Genomic DNA, 25337 nt, shown 5'->3' with positions numbered 1-25337 from the left:
GGGAATCGAACCCACAACCTCCAGGTCCCTGGAGCTGTGTGACTGCGACACTACCTGCTGCACCACCGTGCCGCCCTTATATATGTTATTATTTGTGGATATGTGGATTTTATGGAATATTACAGCTGATAACTTTTTTGTGCTTGCGCATATGCACTGACGCCTGTAAATACACAACTGTGTCTGCCATGTGGACTTTTTTCACAGTTTCTGGGATTAAACATTTCATGGTGAAAACTAATTTAAAATATAAGCGATGCTTAGTACACACACACAGCGGTGTAAACTCACACACACACAGCAGGTTAAACAACAGAAAGATACTCTCAAACACCACAGTGCAGGAGCCCTTCGTATATATAAAACACATGAAAATATACAGTCATTCACAGTCTGAATTTATTACTGAAACATGATGAAAAGCAATTACAAACACTCGCTCAAACACTCTCGCCGCTCTCTCCCTCACTCTTCAAAACAAACCCGGTACTTCACTAATTAGTGCCCCTCTAGAAAACATTTGTGAGGAACCAACCGTACATCTTTGATAAAAAATATAAGTGAAATATTATACTTAAAATATACAATTTAGGTGTGTTCTCCCTGTGTCCGCGTGGGTTTCCTCTGGGTGATCCGGTTTCCTCCCACAGTTCAAAAACACACATTGGTAGGTGGATTGGCGACTCAAAAGTGACCGTAGGTGTGAGTGTGTGAGTGAATGTGTGTGTGTGTGTGTGTGTTGCCCTGTGAAGGACTGGCGCCCCCTCCCGGGTGTATTCCCACCTTGTGCCCAATGATTCCAGGTAGGCTCTGGACCCACCGCGACTCTGAACTGGATAAGCGCTTATGGATAATGGATGGATATACAGAAATATAGTACAGAAATGTACAAATACTGAGGAAAGTCTTGTCCTATGAGAGCCTATGATAAAAAAAATAATTTGTTTTGCTTTAATCCGGTGTGAATTTATTTTAATTAAAAAAGATAAAATTATTGATTATTAATATTGGTATTTTCTACTCCAGTGTGCTTATTATCCATTATCGTATCAGCCCAAAAAGTTCTAAATCAGTGCATCCTTATTTCACCCCAATTTTAAAGGAGCTGAGCTGTGGTTTTTTGACTGAAAGGCTTTGTCAGGCTGATTGAATTCGGACTGACGGGTAACCACGGATATCATAGCCTTAGCGGTAAAGGGAAACATCTTGGCAATAGCCCTAATGCTCTAGCCCTGTTGGCAGCCTTAACACAGAGTGAGATGGTGGGTTGGGGTGTGCGTGTGGTGGGATGGCTTGCACTGTTGAGGGTTGTGTGGTGCAGGTTGAGGGTGTGGAGGAGGGGGGCTGCGGATGACAAAGCTGTCAGCAAGTTTTAATGGAGGAAAAAGCCTTTAGGGAAATCTCTGTAGTGCTCACTAACAACGCCGTTGCTGTGCTTTCGGCAAACTAATTTTACCTTCACGCCGTCTGGCTGGTAGATGGCTGCCTTTGTGCTCATGAGGTTTTTTTGTGTGTGTATGTGTGTGCTTGAAGGGAGAAGAGTGCTTTTACCTCTTCCTGTTGTCTGCTTGAAAAGCCTCAGAGGAATTGGCCATGCCATGAAAAATTATTGATTCAAAGAAAATGGTGCTGGTGGTGGAGTGTCAATCAAGTGGAGTCTGAAAGCACATCTTTTTTTTTTTTAACAGGGATGCATCAAGTGAACAAACATGCATTTGATCTTTTTTTCCTCACCAACCTTCTTTTAACCCTTAAAACACTAGTTGCCTGTCACTCATGCAGTTTTATCTTGTTGATTGTAGCCGTGTGGTTCATTGCTAAAGGCCAGTTTATGTTTGCTGTGTTGTACCGCACAGTAATGTACCCTACACCGAAGCCGTATGTGGCCCTCTCTAGAAAGGTAACTACACATAGTGGCAACTTGCAGAACATGGATCAAGTTTAAGGAAGATTAACCGAGGAGGTCAGAAAAACGAGCATCTGTGTGACTCCTCTTTGCCTCACTATGAAATCGGCAAGAGATTTCCTCAAACATCATTTTGGATGTCACAGAGTCTATGAAGGTGTGTAAGAACTTAAGGGAAATATACTGACACCTCTGAAAACCAGGTTGCTATGAGGAGCGGTTACCAGGCAGGGGAAACAAAAAGAAATCGCAAGCGTTGTATTTGTTTCTTTCCTGGCTGTATTTTCAGAGTGACACAGACATGCCAACACACAAGTATAAATGCTCACCACAGATTAGGCCACTTGCACAGGGCTATAGTGTAGATGCAGAAGCATAGATCAGCCTTAACATGTTGGACAGCCAGAACGTGTTCATGATTGGTTTTTATTGTCAAGGTACCAATGACAAGGGCCATTGCTGAGTGGCATTAGGGAGCAGAGCCTAAACCATACAGACATGGGCTTATAGTCTGTTTAATTTTTAATTTTCACTCCTTATCATGGGGATAACCTTTTATTACGGATTTTCTAAAAGAGCGAACGTTGCCTCTGAATGTCATCATGCCTGTGATTAAACTGTGTGCATTAACCCACAGAGCTTCGTTTTCAGCAAAGAGCTGAACTCCGTGTGGTCACGTCACACTAATGGAGAGGAAACTGAAGCAGAAGAGATTAAACCTTAAATTGTGTGCCAGAATGTGACTGTTTTATGCTAAAAGTAACTTTTTTGCATCTGACCCTGTGCCCCACCAATTAAACACAAATACCCACCCATATCCAAAAATGTTCTGACACCTGCCCTGCCCTTGTCAGATGAGTGAAGGCAGTGCTGTTTATTCAGCCATTTCTACGTGGGTGTATAGGAAAATGTACGTTTTAAAATCAGTTGATAATTAGAGTAAAATCTGTTCTGGAATTCCCTTCACAGGAAGTGTATTTTTAAGCATGAATGCTTATGTCCTTTGCCAGTACAAAGGATGCTTAAAGCAAACCATTATGAGTACACAGGGAAAATGCTGCACTTCTGCTAAATTAAAGAGGAATGTCCTGGAAGACACATTTGCTGAGATGATCACATCCTCAGGAAATGCTTTGCTGGACTAAGAAGCAGATGGTGGACCCTATAAAAGTGAATTAATTATGTAGGGAGTTATTATGGTAACCGTCTACTTTAGGGCAGTGTTTATAAGTCTGCGTATCATCTACACAAACCCTTCCATACATACGACACAACAGATTTTAGACTTACATATACTTAGGTGAGTAGGCATCATTTGCCATAAAGGTTGTATTTTTATTTGCGTGACACAACTTGTTAGTGTTTTGCTGGCATTAAATTAGCATCAGTGATGTAGAGGTAAATGACGAAACTCCATGCAAGTGCATATATAACTTGCTAACAGGCACGCTTGTAAACAAGCTCCCATAACCATAACTATTTGTTTGAAGTATTTCAAATTGACTCTGGATATTTACTGTTCCTAAATAAGTCTGAGTTCAAGACATACTTTACATGAACGTAATGCTGATATCACAAGACTGTTTGAACAATGTGGAAATGTGGCACTGAGATTGAGTTTCATTTATATTCATTCATAATCTGTAACCGCTTATCCAGTTCAGGGTCGCGCTGGGTCCAGAGCCTACCTGGAATCACTGGGCACAAGGCAGGAACACACCCTGGAGGGGGCGCCAGTCCTTCACAGGGCAACACACACATTCACATATTCACTCACACTCACGGACACTTTTGAGTCGCCAACCCACCTATCATTGTGTGTATTTGGACTGTGGGAGGAAACTGGAGCACCGTGCCGCCCCATTTATATTCATATATATATATATATAAGTTTGCAGCTGCTGCTTACAATCAAAATTTTGTAGAAACCCACTCCCACCCAATGATTCTTCCAAACTATACACTACAAATGAAGAGTTGGCAGGATTAACCTTTACTCTTCTGGGAAGATTTTAGTCCTTTGACGTAAGATCATTACTGTGAGTGTTTAACTGCATTGTATCTGCCAACATTAACAACACAGAGGTTATATACTTATGTTGGATCACAACATTTCAGCTCATCATACAGGTATTGAATCAAGGTCCCATCACTCCAGAGAATTCTTCGCCACTGATCCACAGCACAGTGTTGGAGGATTTTGTCTCTTTAACCAATAGTAGGTATGAAGCATTGTGACCTTAGGCTAATTTGCAATTGCTACAGTGGGTTTAAGTTTAATGAGATATATACATATATATATATATATATACCCACAGACATAGACCCTGAGTCTGTGGGTAGGTTCATGATAATGATCAGAGTTTTGGGAAATAACCAAAATGTGTCAACTGTCTATCTGTTCTGTGCCAATTCCACATTTCATTTTCCGTGTGACTTTCTCTCAGCATATGCTTGCTAAATTCTATATTTAATAATTAATTTGGGGTAAACACTCATGCAATTTTTATTCTGCACTGAAAATCTCATCATCAGTGTTGTTGTGTGGAAATTTGCGTTTGGGTCTGTAGTCTGCAGTGTTGCAGTGCAGCACAGTTGATGGTCCGCATGCTGAAGGATCTGCTGATCTATTGGCTGATGAGATACGTGTGAGTCAAATTGTGTGAGATGACTTGCCCGCCCAGTGCTGACAGAACCGATTAAGTGATAATTATGTAAGCAATTAAGACACTAAAGCTGACTTGACGGCAGCCCAGCGCTGCAGCTTTACACCAGCACGGTTAACACACACACACACTCGCTTATATACACTCACTCACTCAGTGATAAGGACTTCACACTGGAGCCCTGCAAGCTTTACATGAAGAGGTGATGGAAGGAAGATTAACCTCAGTGCTTCTGCACATAGCCCAGTCTGTAAAAAAAATAAGTGAGATTCAAATAGGTATGTGCTGATTAACCAGGCAAACTCAGAGCAGTGAGGAATGAGGATCATTATGAACCACCGGGAAGGGCCTGGGTGAAAATAGAAAAAGAGCCAACAATTCATCTGTGATAAGAAATGGTTTTCTGGCCCTCATGCATTATTCATATCAAACACTGAATGTGGGTAAAGAGTGCATCGAGTACCAGACTGCGATCTATTACAGAGCGCTTTAGTTTTTCTAGCATAAATACCTTAGCTTGAGCTTTTTGTTTTGTTTGTGCTCCAGCTCCTCTACTTTTGTCTGATAATGTAGCACTGCTGCCTACTGTGGCGAGCTATTTTGAAAAAGTTCTCTTTCCTCTGCATGCACAGCATTGCTGAGTATGCTGCTTAGAAATGTCCTAAATAATACATATTTAACAGCTTTATTAAATGCATCAAGAACTTTCAAAAGATTTCCATTTGACTGATAGCTAATGGTTATCAGATTAGGAAAGCTCGTTAGAATTCTGTATACTTTCACAAATAGTCATTCTCTCTCTCTCTCTCTCTCTCTCTCTCTCTCTCTCTCCCTCTCTCTATGTCTCTCTCTCTCTCTCTCTCTCTGCCACTGGGTTCTTGCAGTTTCAGTAGTCTTTGTGATTGATTGCTTTAATATATACTTCAGTTGATTCACCTCAGCTCTTGTCCGCTTACTCCTCAGAATGAGGACATTAAAGATGAGGCATTTCCAAAATATGAATGTATGAAAAGTGAAATGAGATATGAAAACACAAAGGACAGAGGGAAAAAAATGATATGATTGATCATAAAGTCACTAATGATTTCTGTATAAAGCGTGATGAGGGATGAGCTGAGTCAAAGCACTGTGACCTTGTGTGTTGTAGTGAATCCAGATGAATAAAACAGTCCATCTCTTCCACTGCTTTTACGGCCCTTATATGGAAGAGACACTCACAGGAAGCTTGCACTTCGTGACCCATTTAGTGACATCATAACATAGACTAAAAGCAGTATGTCCTTCAGGTAAATTTCTCCAGTGGGGACTGCTCATGTCATAGTTACTGAACCATCGTAGTAATAGGGTTCAATGTAAAGAATACATGATGTTTTCTGCATTTGAAAATGGAGCACATACGTTACAGGCACGAATTTGCGTTTTCAGTTGTTGCCGCTGATAGAAAGGCAGCGTGAAAGATGCTTTATTACAGCCTTCTTTATGTTTTTTGAACATTGCAGATGAATACAATAGTTGTCCACTTCTACAAAATAATTCCTTAAGTGTTGTGGTTCGCAAAAATATTATCTGCTCCACTTCAAGTGCAGACATGATGATAAAAGTCTCGTAATCCCTTTGGGTTTATTTATTTATTTATTTATTTATTTATTTATTTTTTAAAGCAGTAGCTGCTTGACTGTTTTTCTTGGGACCGTGCATAAGGAGTCATGTTTGGGACTTTGATGTATGGATGCATGGTGTATTAGCAAGGGCCAGCCAAGCTCTCACCATCTGTAAACAGCAAATTAATATCTTCCCATTCCGTACACTTTTTATTTGGCTTTAATATGATGACAGTGTCGCACGTTTGCCATTGACATTTTGCAGCATCACCCTCCTCGTTTATCATCAGAGCAATGGGGGGGGGGGGGGTCCCAAGCACTCCGCTGAGGGAGGAAACACTCAGTGATACAAGGCCAGAACTGCTCAACTGTTCTTCAGCAGATAGCTCTATCATAGCTGCTCACGATCTGGACCATCCTCCGGAATCCATCTTAATTACAGCCGCACATCATGCAGAGGTGGCGGAGCGGAATCACTAGCTGAGATACAAGAAAACTAGGCACTAAGTGGGAAAATTAAGACATGTATACGCTGTATATGTCAATCTTCAGGTTATGGGGGTCTTTTCTGTGTTGCTTTTGTATTGTTTTGTGTTTTCTGTGATTTTGTTGGGCTCCGCAGGGCCCTGTATCTTCCATCCACACTCGCATTTTAACTTGCTGCCCAGGTTGTATTCCTGGCTTGTTTTTGCTGAACATTATAAAGTAGTTACAAAGTACTGATGAAAGAATGAATATATGAATGGATGAACGAACGAACAAACTTGCTCTTACAAGCTGTTTCTGAGTTTTATCATTTTCACAAGGAATGTAGTGCTGGAAAACAAGGTAGCACATCAAAAAGATTGATTCTGCATAATTGAACTTTATCAAATCATTTTACTCTGGACAAAGGATGAACTACCTGACAGTAGCAGCAGCTTTGCATGTGTTTGTGTTTGTACAGAGTAGGAACGTGCTGATCCAATATTAGGATCAGTTATCAGTCCGATATTAATAAATCTGTATCAGATAATGGGTTATTTTTATGTATTTGTTTATATATATATATATATATATATATATATATATATATATATAAACAATTTCAATTTCAGTGGAAGTCAATGTATTGGATCATTCATCATGCAATTTTTACGCAGTGTGAAGGACGAAAAAGAGACGACTTCAAAACAGCCAGCCTTCCTCAATGACCACTTTAGCATGCAGAGGCTCAGGTATCATGGCAGTTGCATGTCAATGTGGTTTGGAGGAACCTGGCCCATTGAACACTCTTTGTCTTTTTTCTTCCTCTAGCTTCATCTCTAAAGTCTCAGATGAAAGATCCAGCATGTGAAGCGTGGTCAAGCAGGCAGGAAACTAGAGGACTTCACAAAGGAGATCAGATTTGTTCTCCTGATGCAGCTGAATAGCAACTGCATGGATTTACAAATGTTTTAAGTTGTGTATTTATACCCTAGTTATTAATCGTAGCCATGCCCACTCTAGGACAACCTACAGCCCCATAGAGTGAGGACAGTTTTGCTCTCATGGTCTCCTTGGCTGAGACGTCACCAGGGTACACAGGAACAGTCTCCCAAAGACAGGATCAGCACTTACAACATTTTGCCACAAGTGGATTTAGCAGTGTGTTTCAAACATTAGCCTCTACTTTCTTTTTCTCCCAGTGAAGATTCTGATAAATACATTGGAAATTCACCACTGATTTTATTAGTACTTAAATTACTTCTGGTTAAAGATGAATAAATAGTTGGACAGTCAATGAACCAGAAATATAGCAAATTATTCATAAAGATTGTTTCAATGATGGAAAAAAAACAGGTACAGGAAATAAAAAAGGGAAAGACTGCTGCATAAACAAGTTTTATTTATTTTGACAATTGAATCAACATAACCAGCTTTAACAATTGCATATTTAATAGAGGTGAATTAAAGCCTAATATTAAAATCTAATAAATATTTTAATAATATTCCACAAGTTTCACGGTATATTTTGATAGTTAGTCCAACCAAGGTGCATTTTTCTCAGATACTCTGTTTTTCTACTTAGTGCTGTTTGTGATAAATCACACACTTACAGATCAAATCAGATTTATTTCTACAGCCCTTTTTACAACTGATGATGTCACAAAGCAGCTTCACTGAATTCCAGTAAAGATAAAGTGAACTGTTAAAATGTAAAGAATGTAAAAATCCCCCCAGGAGAGCAAGCCAGGGGCGACAGAGGCAAGGAGAAGCTCCCTCGGAGCTGAGGAAGAAACCTTTTGAGGAACCAAGACTCACAATGGGGGACCTACACTCCTCTGGTCAATCTACTGGTAATAATAGTTAGGAGTTTGTGAAAACCTCAGTGTAGGGCGGGCAGCTCCAAGACAGTTGGTGGTGGCTGGAGTGTGGGCAGCTGGTCTGAAGTGTGGAGCAGGAACTCGACAATCAGTCATCCATCAATGTCCAGCCGGACAGGTCCACGGTCGTTTATTCGGAAAAAGGTAGAGGGATGGAGTTAGTTTTGACATTGGGATTAAAATATGTTTCACGAGTTGTTTATTCCAGTTTGTAAAAGCTAGGCCACAGAACCTATGTTGATTAATGAGACTGTTAGAGCTGGGCCTTCTGGTTGAGCCATAACATAAATATCAAAACATGGACAAGAAAGAATCTGATGACACTGATATTTCTAGTGCTGCCATGACATTCTAGAAGTGTTTTAGCACTAAATGAAAATTAATTTAAATATGTGCTTCATTGTCATTGTAAAATACTGCACTGAGACGTGACTCTTAAATTTAATGGATCAGTAGCCGTGAATAAATATACACATGCGCACACACTGGTGATTAAGGACAGTGACCACACACCTGGAGCAGGGGGCAGCCACCCTCTACACACTAGGGGCATTTTGAGGGCTTGTTCAAAGTCACCACGGCACTGGATTCAGGGAGGAGACAGTGCTGCTCCTTTATTTGCTTTTCCTTTATTTTACTCTTCCTTTATTTGAGGGAAAGGAACCTGCAACCTTCATGTCCCATGTTTGCTTCACTGAATTTACCTAAATTACCTATAAACTACTGTACAAGTGATCTACATATTACACAAATGTAGTTTTTGCCTTCAGGTTTGAGCTGGATATAAACCTGTCTGAAGTTGCTGGTCTGGTAGATTAGAAATCATGATTTAAATATATTTTGAAAACCTGGTGTCTTTGTGCAGAACCTTAATGTCTCATTTGTTGCCGTTTTTATGACTCTATTCCTCTTCTTTTTGTTCTTCCTGAGGTAGCTGTGAGCTGTTGCCTTGGGGCTGTGACGCAGACAAGTGCTTCGCCACAGGGCTTCACGGATCCAAGCTATTAAACACACACCATTCCCTTTCATTTAAGTGAAGGGCGCCGTTAAGGAATTGGTAGACAGCACTAATGTATAGATCAAATAGAGTGGACAAAACATCTTTAACATACTGACCAACCCTGTGATTCTCTGGCAGTTCTAGAGCGTTTATGTGTTCATTTGAGTCATTCCTTTCTCAGTGGTAAGTTTGAGGGTTGTTCAGTATGAGCTGTTATTGCAGAGACACTTAGCGGTGCGTTACACAACCCTTTGACTGTGTAAAACCTGGTTGGGTGTCATGAATGGCGCTGATTTCTCAAAGTCTGCCAAGATGCAAACAAATATAAGTATCAAATAACTGCAAAGAGTAAAAAAGTAATCAAGTACCTTGAAGAAGTATGTATTTGGTATATTTTTATCTGTTTTGCATTCACAACATATACATTCTTCACTTGATTCAAAAAATTTTGTTGCAGATATTTTGCAGATTTATTTTTGCTTTTGTAAAATTGGGCAAAATTCAGTCCCTAAGAAAAGGACAGTGTCTTATAAACGTAACGTACTTCCTTTCATAGATTCCTTTTGCGCCTTATAGGTGGTGCAGCAGATAGTGTCCCAGTCCGGTTTCCTCCCACAGTTCAAAAACACACATTTGTAGGTGGAATGGCGACTCTAAAATGTCCGTGGATGTGTGTGTGTTGCCTGTGAAGGACTGGCGCCCCCTCCAGGGTGTATTCCTGCCTTGCGCCCAATGATTCCAGGTAGGCTCTGGACCCACCGCGACCCTGAACTGGATAAGCACTTACAGATAATGAATCTATTATATATATATATATATATATCTTGTTTGAAAGGCGTGATGGGTGGTGTGGGGATACTTGAGTCATTGTTTTACCCAGGCAGCAATACTTTAGTTGATTGTGGCTTAAGGTTTCTCTAGCCACCTCCAGCTATTCCAAAAGTGTATTAGTCAACAAAATGCTCAGAATAAATGATGCTATATTTGAAAGCAGATCTTCCTCCTTTCAGGCACTGTTACTAATTGGGAGTAATTATGCTGTCACATTGAAGGTGACCGTAGCCCCAAGACGCTGGCTTAGATCCTGAGATACTCTCCAAGCGCAGGAGACCAATCAGGCAGAACAAAGACTCAGATGGTTGATTGGTGCAAATTAGAGAAGCCTCACAAAAAAAAAAAAAAAAAAAAAGAAAAGTGTATGACATGTGCACAGTGCAGAGAGTTTGCATGCTCTCATCTCTCATGTCCCCTCTCTCATCAAGCTGAATGGCTTCTTCTCGTCTCTTCAGCCTGCCAGTGACCGCAGTGCCTCTACCTATGATTCTGCTTTCAGACTGATGACTCTCTGTTTAATTACTCCTCTTCATGAAAGTTTGTCTTTGCTTGATCAGTGTTCCACTGCACCACCTGATCATTTGGGCATCAATGGCTGTAAACTAAACATGCTTTTCCAGCTGCAGAGATCATTGTTTGCTATAATAGGCCGTTTGTTTGTTTGTTCAATTTCATTTCAGTAAAAGCCTTCTGTCTTTAAAAGCCTAACCTTTGAGAAGGAAGAAAAAAAAAACAATATTTAATATTCAGTCTAAGTCCTTGTGGATAGATGTAATCTGAAGTCATTCTTGACAATTGAGATAATAGGATTTGTTCTTTCAATGATGAGATAGACATATATTTATGTATGAATTTGTATATTTATTTACATTCCGTGTCTGATCAACTGAACTAGATCAGCACCACTAATACACAGCATTAATACCTGCATACCCAAATGATACCTGCTCTCTGGTAGTCCTCTGAGGGTCCTGATCATTGAAGAACAGGGTGAAAGGAGGCAGAAGATACATGTGAACTGCAGGCGCTAAATGTAGAACTAGAAAGCCAGTAAGTTAAGTATACACGCTGACAAAGCATTAAAAAGCCACATCATGGCCCTACATGAAGGTGTTCCTGCTAATGCTAATGTACATTTTTATGCTATTATTAATAAAAGTGGAACCTCTACCTACGAACTTGATGCGTTCCGTGACCCGGTTCGTAAGTAGAAAAGATAATTTCTCGAGTCAATTTTCCCCATTTAAAATAATGGAAAAGCAATTAATGCGTTCCAGCCCCTGCCCCGAAAGTCACCCTTTTTGCACTGATATATGTTTACAACACAATGTAGCGTTACTAAAAATAAAAAAGAAATACAGTGGTAACAGTAATAAAAAAGAAATAATAAAGTTTTAAGTGGTTAACTATCGCTACCTTGAAGACGTGACGACTGGCTGGAGGAGTAACACAGCTGTATGACGGGAGTTGGGGGGGGATAATAACGGAGAGTAGGTGGGTGAATGTGGGGAGACGAAGCGTAGATACGGCTTAACTTAGCACGAATTTCGATGTCTGCTAATTACACTAATGCTAAATTGCTAAAGCTACACTTTGCTAATCTTAAAAGCTCACTCAAGTCTGGGCGCGCTGGGAGACTCTTCGTTAGTAGAGGTTCCACTGTATATGAAAGAGTTATCAATTATATGGATTTTGCAGTTGTAATGAAGAGTATGTCTGTTCTAATTTAGACAGTGAATGATCAGAGACACACTAACTACATTGTCAAGTTGTTAAGAAATTCTGTATAGAGTGAATTTAAATACTTTTACCTCAAGGAAATTCTATTTTTTATATTTGGGCAGAGATCCTTAAGGAAAACTGCATTGGAATATTGCTTCACAGTACACCTTTGTTACTGATATCTTCATATTTCTCGCACAAGTATTCTGTGATGTTAATAGACTTTACCTCCAGCTGTGTGTGTTTGTTGTGGAATGGCTATTGCATTTCTAAATCCACTTTAGAAGCATTAGTCTGAGCGATGGGGACAAGTGTCATTCAGTGAATCAATCACATACACTTTCGCTTTGTGATTCTCTTATCCACATCCTCCCATAAACACACATGGTCATGAGAGGGACTCTGACCTTGCACATCAGCCCAAAACTGAACTGTAGTTGTGTTATATGTGCAGTAGAATAGCAATCCTTTTAACTGGCATTTTTTATGGATCCTTTGGGGAGGCTCAATTACACCACCATGTCCAAGTGACCTTGGAAACTAATTTGTTTTTGTCCCATTAACTACAAATCCAATGTAATGGGCAGTAATGGTCGGTGTGATAACGGAAGGCTTGTTATGTATGTAGTCCTCTATTTGTTTCCTTGTGTGCCCAAACAAGTGGGATGCGAGGAACAGGGGAGGTTGCTTTGTTTATTAAACAGGTAGAGAGAGAGAGAGAGAGAGAGAGAGAGAGAGAGAGAGAGGGAGGTCAGTTAATTGTTTATAGTACTCCTTATGATGCAGTTTTTTTTTAACTTGTTCTTTTTCATGTTCAATTTGTCACATGTTGATGAAAGGTTTATTCGTGTAAATGTCTGTAGCAGTCTGGGCTCCTGGTGTGTGGGTTCAGAGGGTCTTTGTCTGTTGTGGTTGATGGTTTGTGCTGCATATCTGAAGATTGTATGCTCTCTTACCTCTTGAAAGGGAGAAGGGCATTTTCTAGCACACTACAAAGTAATAAAACTGCCTGTTGTGTACTCTAATATCTCTCTCTCTCTCTCTCTCTCTCTCTCTCTCTCCATCGCTGTCTCTCTCTCCCCATCGCTGTCTCTCTCTATCTTGTCTTTGTGATGATCTTTGCAGCACACTGTATATTACACTGGTTTTGTAATGTTCTGCTATATGAATAATAATAATACAGAACTGCAAAGAATAATAATCACAGTAACCTCACTCCTGACTCTCCCTCTCACTCAACAGTCTTCTGTCTCCTTCTCAGTACGCACTCCTCAGTCCTTCCCTCTCCTTCCCTCTCACTTTTCATATTTCTCTCTTCCTCACTCCTTTCTGCTTCTCATTCCTCACCCTCTTCCTCTCACTCCTCAGTCTTTTCTCTCCCACACTCCTCAATCTTCACACTTCCTCTTACTCTTCACTCTTCTCTTTCCCTCTCACTTCTCTCTCCCTCTCACTCCTCACTCCTCTCCCCTCTCTGCTTCTCACACTTCTCATTCCTCACACTTCCTCTCACTCTTCACCCTTCTCTCCATCTCACTCCTCTCTCCTCTCTGCTTCTCACACTTCTCATTCTTCACACTTCTTTTCACTCTTCATTCTTCTCTCTCACTCCTCACTCCTCTCTCCTCTCTGCTTCTCACACTTCTCATTCTTCACACTTCTTTTCACTCTTCATTCTTCTCTCTCACTCCTCTCTCTCCCTCTCACTCCACTCTCTCCTTCTCATCCTTTACTCTCCCTCTCACTCCTTATGCTTCACTCCGTCATTCCTCACTATTCTCTCTCCATCTCACTCCAAACTCCTCTCTCCTTCTCACACTTCTCATTCTTCACACATCTTCTCACTCTTCATTCTTCTCTCTCCCTCTCACTCCTCACTCCTCTCCCCTCTCTGCTTCTTACTCCTCTCTCTCCCTCTCACTCCACACTCCTCTCTGCTTCTCACACTTCTCATTCTTCACACTTCCTCTCACTCTTCATTCTTCTCTATCCCTCTCACTCCTCACTCCTCATCTTTCCTGTTCCTCTTCTCTCTCTTTCTCTTGGTACTTTCTTCTCTTTCCTCTCCCTTTCTCACTTTTCTCTCTCCCACTCATTCCTCAATAAATTAAAATAATATAGATATGTAAATGAATAAACAAATAAATCAATGTATACAATACAAAGTATACTACTGTGTTGTAGACAATTTGACCCCATTCACGTTCCAAGCTACTGTTTATAACTGAGTTATTAACATATACAGACTTTCCTTGCAATCCCTCTTAAACTTTTCTGGAGTGAAGAAATAGTCAAAGCTGTGTTTATTAATAGCTGCAATTTACTGCATATTCATTCCTTTTGCTTACTTTAGTGGAGATTGATTTCCATTATTGGATTTTATTCTGTCAGCAAACATTATTTCATGCACTGGCCTACACCAGGGCTGAATATACTTCAAAGACTGTGGATAAAGCGTACAGAAAGAGAAATGGGGTGAGCATTTACAACGCTCTAAACACTGGAGAGATGCAGAGATGGATGGTCAATATAGATGTGGTGTTGAGAGTTACACAGATGCTGTAGAGATCTTTTTGAAGTCTTCTGCTGTGGTGATTGAAATAGACATAGATATTTCTCCCCACGCAAGCTGAGAATGTCTTAGATGTCGTTGGACTCGGTCTGAATTTGTGGGATTTTTGTTAAATAATTGTTCATATTTTAGGGGTCCATATACAGGGTTATACATACTGTTTCTTACTTTTTGTCCCTTGTTGGGGAAAAAATAGCATGGAGATTGCGTGGCAAAACTTACAAGGATGAAGGAAATGGGAGAAAAAAAAGTATAAAGGCCAGATTTCTCCAGAAGGCATTTTTCTTTTTCGATCGCAGTCTATATTACTTTTTAAAAAGAAAAAAATAAATAAATAAAAAAAGAAAATCCTCCGCAAGATTTAACAAGTCAGTGTCATGAAGCCAAAGGGCAGCTCATGAATTATGGAAGGCAACTTGATGGAAATCAGTTCCTCTCCAAACTCACTCTTTATGCTTCTCTGGAGTCAGTTCTCTTGTGAACTCCATCCGGTGGGGCGTCATGAAACATGAAGCTGCCAGTTTACATAGAGGTGGGCTCTTTTTCATTTTAGTGAGTCCACTTTATTCCCCAGGACAGTTACTGTTCTACATTTGAATGTGTGTTTATATATATATATATATATATATATATATATATATATATATATATATATATTACCATTTAACTTTTTATTCAGGAGTAGTAGACCCCATGATGGACTCTTGATGGAATCTTCAGCTTTTCTAAGGTCTGAAAAGTCTAAAACCTCCCACTTAGCTAAAAGCTGCCTTTACCAGATGAAACAAGCTGTAAGTGAGTTTCATGGCAGCGCTTGTTTTTGAGCAATCCAGATTCAGATGTGTGAAGGTCAAAGCTTTTGCCGGTGTCTCCGCCTTGCTCCTCTCCTCAATCCTAATTCCCTGCACTGGACTCAGTGGCCAGGCAGCTTGATTTGTTTTGTCACTTCAAAGCAAAGTGCACTCTTTCATTGCTCACCCCTCCTATGATTCACAGTCATTAAAATGGCGGAACTTTGGGGCTTTAAAGTCACCCTGACCCATGCTCTCTGCCACAGGGCCTTTTGCAGAATACAAAGCAGCAGGCTGATTGATCTGCCTAAGTAGCTGCAATTAAGCTAGCTGTGTGCAAGACAGACACTTTGCAGTCCCAAGGGTCCAAACTCCAACCTTTAACTCTACTGCCCATAATCAAATGGCAGAAGAAAGCAGAAGGATCAAGAAAGAATGGTTAAGTCCATCCTTATGGTGTTTTATACTACTTCCCTGAATTGCTTTTCAAGGTAATTTAAAAGGGTGAAAATTGTGGCTTTTGAAGGGGCGCCTGTGAATGCTATAGCCTTTCATGTCCATTTACAGTTGTTTCTAGTGCTATTGATCTGTCTGATAGTGTGAGCATGAACATGGGTTAGGTGAACGTGATACACACTAGTGCAGGCGCTATAGCAGGTGTGCCCTTGCCATTTTCCCCCCTCTGATGCCAAAGATATTTTCGATTAATCTAGGAAGTTCATTGGACTGGGATCAAGAACTCATTTATAGCTGCACTCTTGAGGCTTGTCTGTGGAAAATCTAATACTGAGGACGAGGGTGAAAGGAGTGTATTGAACTTTCAATAATGCCCTTAAAGAGGGCTTCATCAATCCACGTGGGCCCCTCTTTGACTTTCAGGACTCTTTCCCAGGATAGAATGGTTTCTTTTCAGTAAAAAAGGAAATCGGGAAGTGTAGAGGTGGCAGAGCTTTCCACATCGTGCACTAATAGCATATTTATGAAAACTTTAATCTATAATGACATGTTCGATACCTCTGTCTCTCCTGTAACTTATCAGATCCAAAGACGCTTCCCTGGAATAATCACCACATATTAATGGGGAGTGGTCTGGGCTCAAATTGCTTTTTAACTCAAAGAGACTCAATAAGTGTATTGTGACATGGCCATGAGCAGAAGTAGAGTGATATTTTAAAGCATTTTAACTGGCTCTGCACACAGATAAATGCAGTTGTAGCTGCTTGAGTGAAGTGATCTTTTCAATAGCCATATCCCCATTCCTCCTCTGCCCTCTTGAAAAGGAAAGCTGTAGGTGGAATCCCTTCTGGGGTCTTCAGCCTGTCTCTGTGGGAAGGCCTTTATGGAGGAAGTTAGACTCTTTAGTAAAGGCACTGGATGGTAATAATAGGGTAATACTGTGGTAGGATGTTGTACTTTCTCAGGGATTAATTGTAAGTTTCCTAGTGGTAAATAAATAATTATTCAGGACTTGAACCAGTAACCAGTTATTTTTAGGATACTGACTCATAAATCACTGAAGTTGTTCTGTTGAAATGTGCCCTTTGTGCTGTGAAATAGCCATTCCCTTGTTTCTGCTTTCTTTCTGACCACTTATGTTTTTAGATGGTCAGGTATAGTATCATATACCAAGAGTTACCACATCTTACATCAGCTGACACTAAGTTCCAACTGATTCATGCTTTCCCTGAGAAGGCAGCCAAGCCCTGTTTATCAGTTCTTTCTGAACTGTACTTAGCCTGAAGTAGTATTCAGCTAAGCACCGTTAGCAGGCCTCTCAGACCTTACTAAACAGAACATCCCTGTGTTGCTGAATGGAAAGAACAGGTGTTGCTCTGATTAATGTGTTGCAGTCCCCACCTTTGTTTCCACTCACCCCACTGTCACTTGTGTTTAGCTTAAAAGATCTGTCCTCAAAGTTGAGTTGAGTTTAGGTGGAAACCTGGACAATCTTACATGGGACAGAGGGTTGTAGGAGCTGTGAGTCTCGAAGAGTCGAATTCTGCGTCATCTGCATGTGAGGAAGAACCTGTGTTTGGGAGAGAAATGGACAGGGAACGGTTAGTTCTTTTTCTCTGCAGAGGAGCTCTCTCTCACTCTCTGTCTGGCAGAGCTGAGCCACTTTTATGCTGCTCAGGCAAGGTCTTCTACCTGCTCTCATTAGTAGCTGCCAGCTGTGTGTGTTTAGGTAGTCCCCCCTTCCTCCAGCACATGGTCGCTGACCGAGGTGCTGAACGCGTTGGCCCCCGATCAGTTCAACATGTTGGAAAGTAAGCTCTGGGGCAAGTGGTGAGGGTTGATTTCCAGCATTTGTTGAGAAAGATTGCTTTTGGTACTGCAGTGCTATATAAAATAAACACATTTATATGCCCAACCTGTTGTGTAACAAGAATTTATACGTTTGATACTTCTACCAACTGCCAAAATGTGTCAATTGTGCAAAATCACACTGTGTCTTGGGTTGGGTTTTTTATGCTGACTCCCTCTCTGAATTTGGCCTCTCAGTGGTAGCTTTAGTGTGTCTGCTGTTGCACACATTTTGCAGTTAATAAGTGTATAAACGTTAAGATATAGATTTACTCCCATAACCTCTTTATTTAATGTTGACCTTAAAAGTGTTACATAAACCATAACTAAAATGTCTTCACAAACCACTCCACAATGTGTTTCCCTTTTATCACAAAGACAATGGTTCTGACAATGCTTTAACTTTATAACAATAATGTTTTCATTGCTATCTTTTTTCAACCCTTTATTAAAATTCTAAAGTATTTGCAGTGGTTTCATTGGTGGTTCTGGTTTAGATTTTAGCTTTTGTTTTGTTATTCTTATTGTAGGTTTCTTTTTGTGTGTCAATTAAATTTAAACCTAGGCAGTTTTGGATGACATGTTTTCCTCAGCTTTGGCTTAATTAGATATTATGGAATTACTCATGTTTCCTCTTTAAAGCATGCTTTTTTATTTCCCGTTGTATTCAGACAGAGCATTCACTTTAAAAGATGATTCAGGTCCTGAACAAAGCCTCTCACAGCTGTCTTAGAAATCACCATTTTACACATGCAAACATGACTGTTCAAACAACGGTCCTGTTATTTTTATTCCAACGGTTTCTGTCACTGCAGAGCCGAGAGAGACGCTGGTAGATCAAGCAAGAAGTGGTAAGTGGTGTGTTTGAACATGAGGTGAAGAAAGGCAAGGTAGAATATGTAATTGCGTCTTTAACGCAGACTGCAAATTTAGGAAAATATGAGTGGATTTCACCTGTTGACCTGTAGCAATGCCTCCATTCTCTTGCATTAGAAGAATCTCCGCAATGCATACTGTCTGACAACAACACAATAAAACACACAATCTGAACTGAATCTCGCTTTATCTGTCTGATGGCTGCCATCGTAAATCAAGGCTAATGTCATGTGACAAGTTGTCAGAACTCGATGCCACTTCCATTATTTCGGCAGGCCTCAGAGGGAAGGAGAGGAGTAGAGCATTAAATAAATAAATAAAGTGAAGCTGAAGAAGAAAACTAATTTCGGTAAAGGCGGACCTGTGGGTGATTGATTTTGAGGAAGGGATTAATCTTGTTCTCGCCATCTCAATACCCGTCAGTTATTGTATGAATGATTTTTCCAATCCAGTGCATCAGAGCGTGCAAGTTGGCCATGGAGTGGAAAGGACCAGAGAGAGCTTGAACTTGAACCTGCAAGACAGCCACGAGAGCTCTCAGTGTGTGATCATGTCAAGTAGATGACTGGAGTTGTAAATCTACTCATCAAGTGAATTGCCTTGAAGACAGCCTCTGTTCCACATGCATGGCATCACTCACACTTACATTGCATCATTCCCACAAGCCTTACATCTGCACACAGAGGACTTTCAATATCATACACAGCGTAGCCACAAAGCTTGTTGTCCTTTCACAGTCAACATACGTTAAGTTTGACTGTTCTCTGTAGGGGGGCGAGGTGCTGTGAAAAAGCATTGTCTCTCTTGTGGTGGTTTCCCATGAGGGACTGGAGCCTGTTTTAGCTATTACACATAACATGTTCACAGACTGTGCTGATATCTCATTTAAATAATGTACATCTACCGTCAGAGACGGGGAAAGACGTGTTCATGTTGGACGTGTTAAAGTGGATCAGCCTATGGAATTGAAGCGTTTTGTTGTAATTGCAGGAACATGTATTAAAATGAAAACCCGTTGATGTTTGTTCTGTTTGTCGTGCAGAGCGATGACAGGGACCTGTGAGGTGGTAGGATTCTGTTCTTCAGGTTTTCCGAAAGCCATGTTAGAATAACTCCCATAATTGCTCTTTCACACACACAAAAAAAACACATCACTCCATTTTGTATTTTTATTTTTTATATTTATTTATTTATTTCTTTTAAAGAGGAGGAATAGTGGAGGGGTTAAGACCTAAACAATAAACACCTTTGGTGATAATGAGCATGGATTTGATCCTGCATTTCCACCAATGTGTGCTGCAGATTGGGACGTGTGAGAAGCAGTTAAATTGTCCTTTACCCATTATAAACATTATGTAAAATTGTTTATTATTTCATTATATATCTTCTATTTAGGGTGGCACGGTGGCGCAGCAGGTAGTGTCGCAGTCACACAGCTCCAGGGACCTGGAGATTGTGGGTTCGATTCTCACTCCGGGTGACTGTCTGTGAGGAGTTGGTGTGTTCTCCCGTGTCCGCGTGGGTTTCCTCCCACAGTCCAAAAACACACGTTAGTAGGTGGATTGGCGACTCAAAAGTGTCCGTGTGTGAGTGAGAGTGTCTGTGTTGCCTTGTGAAGGACTGGCGCCCCCTCCAGGGTGTATTTCCGCCTTGCTCCCAATGATTCCAGGTAGGCTCTGGACACACTGCGACCCTGAACTGGATAAGCGGTTACAGATAATGAATGAATCTTCTATTTAGCGGTTATGAGCTTCTTTCATGATACTGACCATGTGTAATAAGGTTTTGAAGTAACTGAAATTGAATTGAGACCAAGCACTCGCATAATGCAAGGAATAAATTACCTCAGGAATAAATGTTTAAAATGGCCCTTGGTTTTCACGTAAAGTTCTAGGAAATACTCGTTTGTTTAGACATTTAAACATATATAAAACTTTAGTAAAAACAACAATGTCATGTATGAAGCGCTTTTTTTCACAATTCTTTGTTTCGGTGAGATATTACGTTTTTACACTTCTGTGTATCATTTACAAAAGAAAAAAAAAAAAGAAAAAACCCATGAGCCATATGTTTGAGCTTGCATTTGATATATACACTAACATCCATGTTAAGCTAGAGAAGCTTGCCTTTCTAACAATATGCCTCATAGTGCTGTGTGCTGTATAGCCTTGTGAAATCCTAGCCATTAATATGCACCAAATCTGCAGTCACAACATTTCCTGGACATTAAAGGAATCTTCCACTGAAAAATCCTTTAAGGAGCGTTCTCTTCGGCATTGCTCTAAAGAACACTTCTGGGCATCTTAGAAATATATAGTGAGTAGTCTTTGCTTTTATTTTTTATTTTTTTATCCTCGCTCACACAGGACGCAGTGGGGACCTGCGATGACAGATAACAACACCACCCATTTCATAAGCACGGAGACATATTTCATGCACCTGATGAGGCCAACGTTCCATCACAAACAAATTCCCGAAACGATTCTCATCAGCCTTATCATGGTCTCTGAGCGAGGCGGCTCTTCCGAAGTGATAAAGTGCGTCTTTGAGCCTGTGATTCAGACGCTCCTCTCATCACTCTTATGAGCGCCAGTGGAGTCAGTGCTAGCTAATGATGGTGAGTCAGAGCATAGAGGCTGATTGGAAATCCACACTATCAGCAGAAACAATCAGCGAAGGACAGTGCTGGGAGAAAGGCTGACAGGTTCAGGAGTTTACTGCGCTCTATCAGTCTTTTCCCTTCCGTATTCATTCCCCATCCTTCTATATTCTCTCTTGTCGAAGGACTTGTTGAGCCAAATCTGACATTTGGTACACACGTTGAGGCTCAGCCTCTCTCTCTGTCAGGCAGCTTTCTGTTCTGCCTTCAGCTTATGTGCTTAGTATTCGCTACAATGATTCGTAACTTGTGTCATTGTGAAAGGCAGGACACAAGAACATAAACGGCTTTGTTTTAATAATAAGCTCTAATTCTTGTCGTACCCAGAACCTTAGAACTGGTTTAAAGCTGGGCTTTTACTGGAATCATTCACAGGCTGTTGCTGGGCAGATTTATTCTCGTCTGTAGTTACACTTTTTTGTACGTCTGTGAAAAACAAAACCCCAAAAATCAAGCTACTATATTGAGTTTTCCAAGTCAAATTATATACGTATATCGGTATTGCTTTACAATAAGATTAGACCAACAGGACCACCTGTGTCTTCAATAATAGTGAGCCCACATTCATCTTGCTTACTTGCAACTTTCTTCACCCAACAATGGACATGTATCCAAGTCAATCACATTTATCAGGTCCCCGTTGCCCTATTTATGTATGTTTTATACTCTCTTATTCATGATTGCTAATGTTTTTGTCTAAATTACTTACCTTTAAGTAGCCAATATTCATCCACTCAACTTGTTTATAAAGGTCATTGTAAATTATAGATTTTTTAGTTCTGGCTTTGTCCTGTGTCCTCCACTATTTCGGCATTCAAAAGCGTCATTGTTGCCTTTGACGACTGCTGAGTTTAAAAGCTTCTGAAAGCGGTGCTGAGAAGTAGGAGGTAGGAGCAAGGTGGCTATGGTTGAGGAAATCCAATTCACATGTAGGAAATTGAAGATGCTAATTAAGTGCACATTTTCCAAAGCCATGTCTTTAAGAAGACATAGCTGTGTGTGTGTGTGTGTGTGTTATTCTAGTTTTGCCTTTTATTCATACTGAGCATAATATGAGATGCATTGAGGAAACACTTACTAAGCACATTTCTCACTAAACACATGCTTTTTATCCTCGTATGATGTGCAGTATTCAAATCCTTCACGTGCCCCAGATGATTTCTCACTCTCTGCTTTTTTTCCATAGCACTTGTTGTTTTGTCCTGTCTGAATGATCTGTGATGGAACTTGTTTTGTTGCAGGTTCACAGGTCCCAACCTCCCCTCTCCCATCATTAGCAGTAAGAACTGGTTACGGCTCCACTTCACCACCGATGGCAACCACAAGCTCAGGGGCTTCAGTGCTCAGTACCAAGGTAAAAGAAGCAACACACACACTTGCTCTTTTGAAATGAGCATGTAAACACTCTTAGGGTTCCAGTCAAAAATGCCTTGAAGTTTTTTGTTTGTTTGTCTTTTTTTCCCCCATTTTTTTCTAGGAGATATTCCTCAGGAGGTTAGTTATAACTTGCCTTAGGATGAGGAAACTCAGAGGATAATAATCGGGAGAAAAAAAAAAAAACAGGATTTAAAACTTGGAGTTAACAACAACAACCAAAACCAACACCAGAAAAATATTTAAAAATATACAGAGAAACATTTTTGTTGTGGACACCAAACTTGTCACCACAGGATAAACAGTACTTAAAGCTTGATATGAGACACCAATCAAACTCCACACTCGCTTCAGGTCTGAAAGGAAATTCTTTGTTTTTTGACTGAAAATGTAATAGAATTATTTATATGTGGGGAGGAAATGGGCCTTTTGTATTAGTGGTGCTTTTTGAAACAATACTAATCTATAGGTGAAGTCTTAGCGTACATAGTTAACTAGTACTGCACAGTTTGTTCCAGAAGGAACCTGATTGAATACAACAAGAGCCTTCTCTGGCAGATCCATTTCCCCAGTCATTGCCGTTTGATTACTTCTTTGTAGCTGCTATATTGAAGTGAGGTAGTAGTTTCAGGATAATCTACTTTGACAACTGCAGTCCTATCAAAATTCCTCCCCTCAGTCTACGATGAGGATCACTGTTAAGTGGTCCATTATAGCCCTGGCTAAGTGTTATTAAAACAGCAGTAGGCCAACCCCTCCCTCTCCCCCTGTGCTGCTTCACAGAGCTGCTTTGGCTGTAGTCTCATCACACTCCAAAGTTCAGAGGTCTCCGCTCAAAGGGGATGAGCTGAAAAACGGGATTAGCGCGCTCAGCTGCAGAAAACAAAAGACGGAATCTGCGGGAATTTCACCTCCTCCGTAAGCAGATCAGAGCGATGGGATAGGATTACAGGTCTGCAGTTTGATAAATAAATACTGTTAGGAAATCAGGGAGAGGAGAAAGGAGGGCTAAGCCCTTAATTAGATTTCCCGTTGACCTCCCCCCATTCCCCTCCCCTCTCCTCCTTACTCTTTCTCCTTCTCTCCTGCTGCTTTTCCACCCAACGCCTATAAGTATGGCTAATTTCCAATGGCCAGATACTCTTAACGTAATAAGCCACTTAGTCTTCAGTTTCTCTCTGATGGATGAATATTTTAGCACTTCCACATTGTAGAGGACCTTGGAGAGTTAAGGGCTCAATATGGATGAGCTACATCCTCTTAAACAATGACTTAACAGAATGTGTACAGTTTCAAAATTAGTGTTACCACCCTATAGTGATTGATTATGTAGTTTCAAGGTTCAAGTGATGACCACTAAATACGGTAGCACTCCCACTTATAAATATACAATAGGCTAGTTCAGTAGCATGCATATTGTAAAAGTAATCCAATGCAGCAGTATTAAACTGTCTTTATCCTGAGGTAAAACAAAGCAAGGTCTTTCCTGAGACCCTTCATTCTGGCTGTTAACTTGATGGGTCTTTAAATGGTGCTTGAAATTGATATTTAATGACATCGTATAATGGATACAAATGTTTGGAAATAACAATATGATAATATTGTTAAGAAACAAATAAAGGTAAATGCAATACATTATAACCAGTTTATTTGCAGTTCACCTGTCCACTATGAACAGACTTTATCGTTTATTTAGGCTAAATCCTTGTGTCAGACACCACTCAGTGAAATTGTAAGCATTTTATTTAATAGCTTCCTCTGGGGTTAATTTCGGGAGGCTTTGGTTTCTGCTCTGTGAAAATATCTAACTCATTCATTTCTCCAGAATGAAGCTTTTCGTATCACACCTCTCAGAATGACTGCTTACATCTTCAAAACTGAACTCTGCATTGGTTCTGGGTGCTAATGGAACTGGAAGAAGTTACATATTAGGGAGCAGGCCAAACGATTTAATCAGAATACAAGCAGAAGATGAGTGGCTTGACTACAGCTTTACAGATGAGAGATGTTGCATGGTATAAATATGGTGAACCATTGCTGAGTGTTGGTGGTATGTTAGTATGTTTTTGTGTGTTTTTCATCTTAAGAAAAATAGCCCCTCTAGGAAACCACCCAGCACCCATTTTCTATGACTAATGCAGATATGCTTTCTGTGAAATAATATTTGGTTCCTGCTGCCCCCCATTAGCAATCTTTGCAGGCCTCAATCAAATGCTGTTAGTGTCTTGCACTTCAGTGCGTAAGAGTGAAGAATGCTAAAGTGGTGTGTGTGTGTGTGTGTGTGTGTGTGTGTGTCAGTCAGAACTATTCCCTTATCCAACTGATCAAATACTGAGGGCTTTGTTCAAACACAAACCGTACTCGAGTCGCTGAATGTCAGCTCTGGGAACTATTTATTTGTCGACTCTGATTTGATTATTAAACTATTTTAGGAGTTGGAAATTCATTTTATATTATAAATGTTTACTTAATCATGTGTAGTGGCATTGACCTTAAAATGCCATGCCTTTATTTTGCAGTGAAAAAGATGACAGAGCTGAAGTCCAGAGGAGTCAAGATGCTCCCCAGTAAAGACAACCACAGCAAAATTTCAGTCTGTGAGTATGTTGTTTTTGCTCTGTATTGTTCTGTATTTTAATGAATGGCCGTTATGTTTTGGAGAAATGTATTTGTTTATTTGTTTGTTT

The 25337-nt window shown here is 40.4% G+C and overlaps 1 protein-coding gene across 1 annotated transcript in view; it reads left to right on the top strand.

The window, feature by feature from the left end:
• The window catches only part of csmd2 (CUB and Sushi multiple domains 2), a 340194-nt gene that overhangs the window by 146456 nt on the left and 168401 nt on the right, over positions 1-25337 (top strand). Inside the window, exons 6-7 of the mRNA XM_066674957.1 lie at positions 22518-22630; positions 25170-25247. Of these exons, the coding sequence (XP_066531054.1) occupies positions 22518-22630; positions 25170-25247 (191 nt within the window). The remainder of the gene's footprint in view (positions 1-22517; positions 22631-25169; positions 25248-25337) is intronic.

The sequence above is a fragment of the Hoplias malabaricus genome, chromosome 6 (genome assembly GCF_029633855.1).
Source record: "Hoplias malabaricus isolate fHopMal1 chromosome 6, fHopMal1.hap1, whole genome shotgun sequence".
In the NCBI taxonomy this organism is placed as follows: Eukaryota; Metazoa; Chordata; class Actinopteri; order Characiformes; family Erythrinidae; genus Hoplias; species Hoplias malabaricus.
Note: the sequence above shows the minus strand (reverse complement) of the source record. Positions and strands in the feature narration are given on the sequence as shown.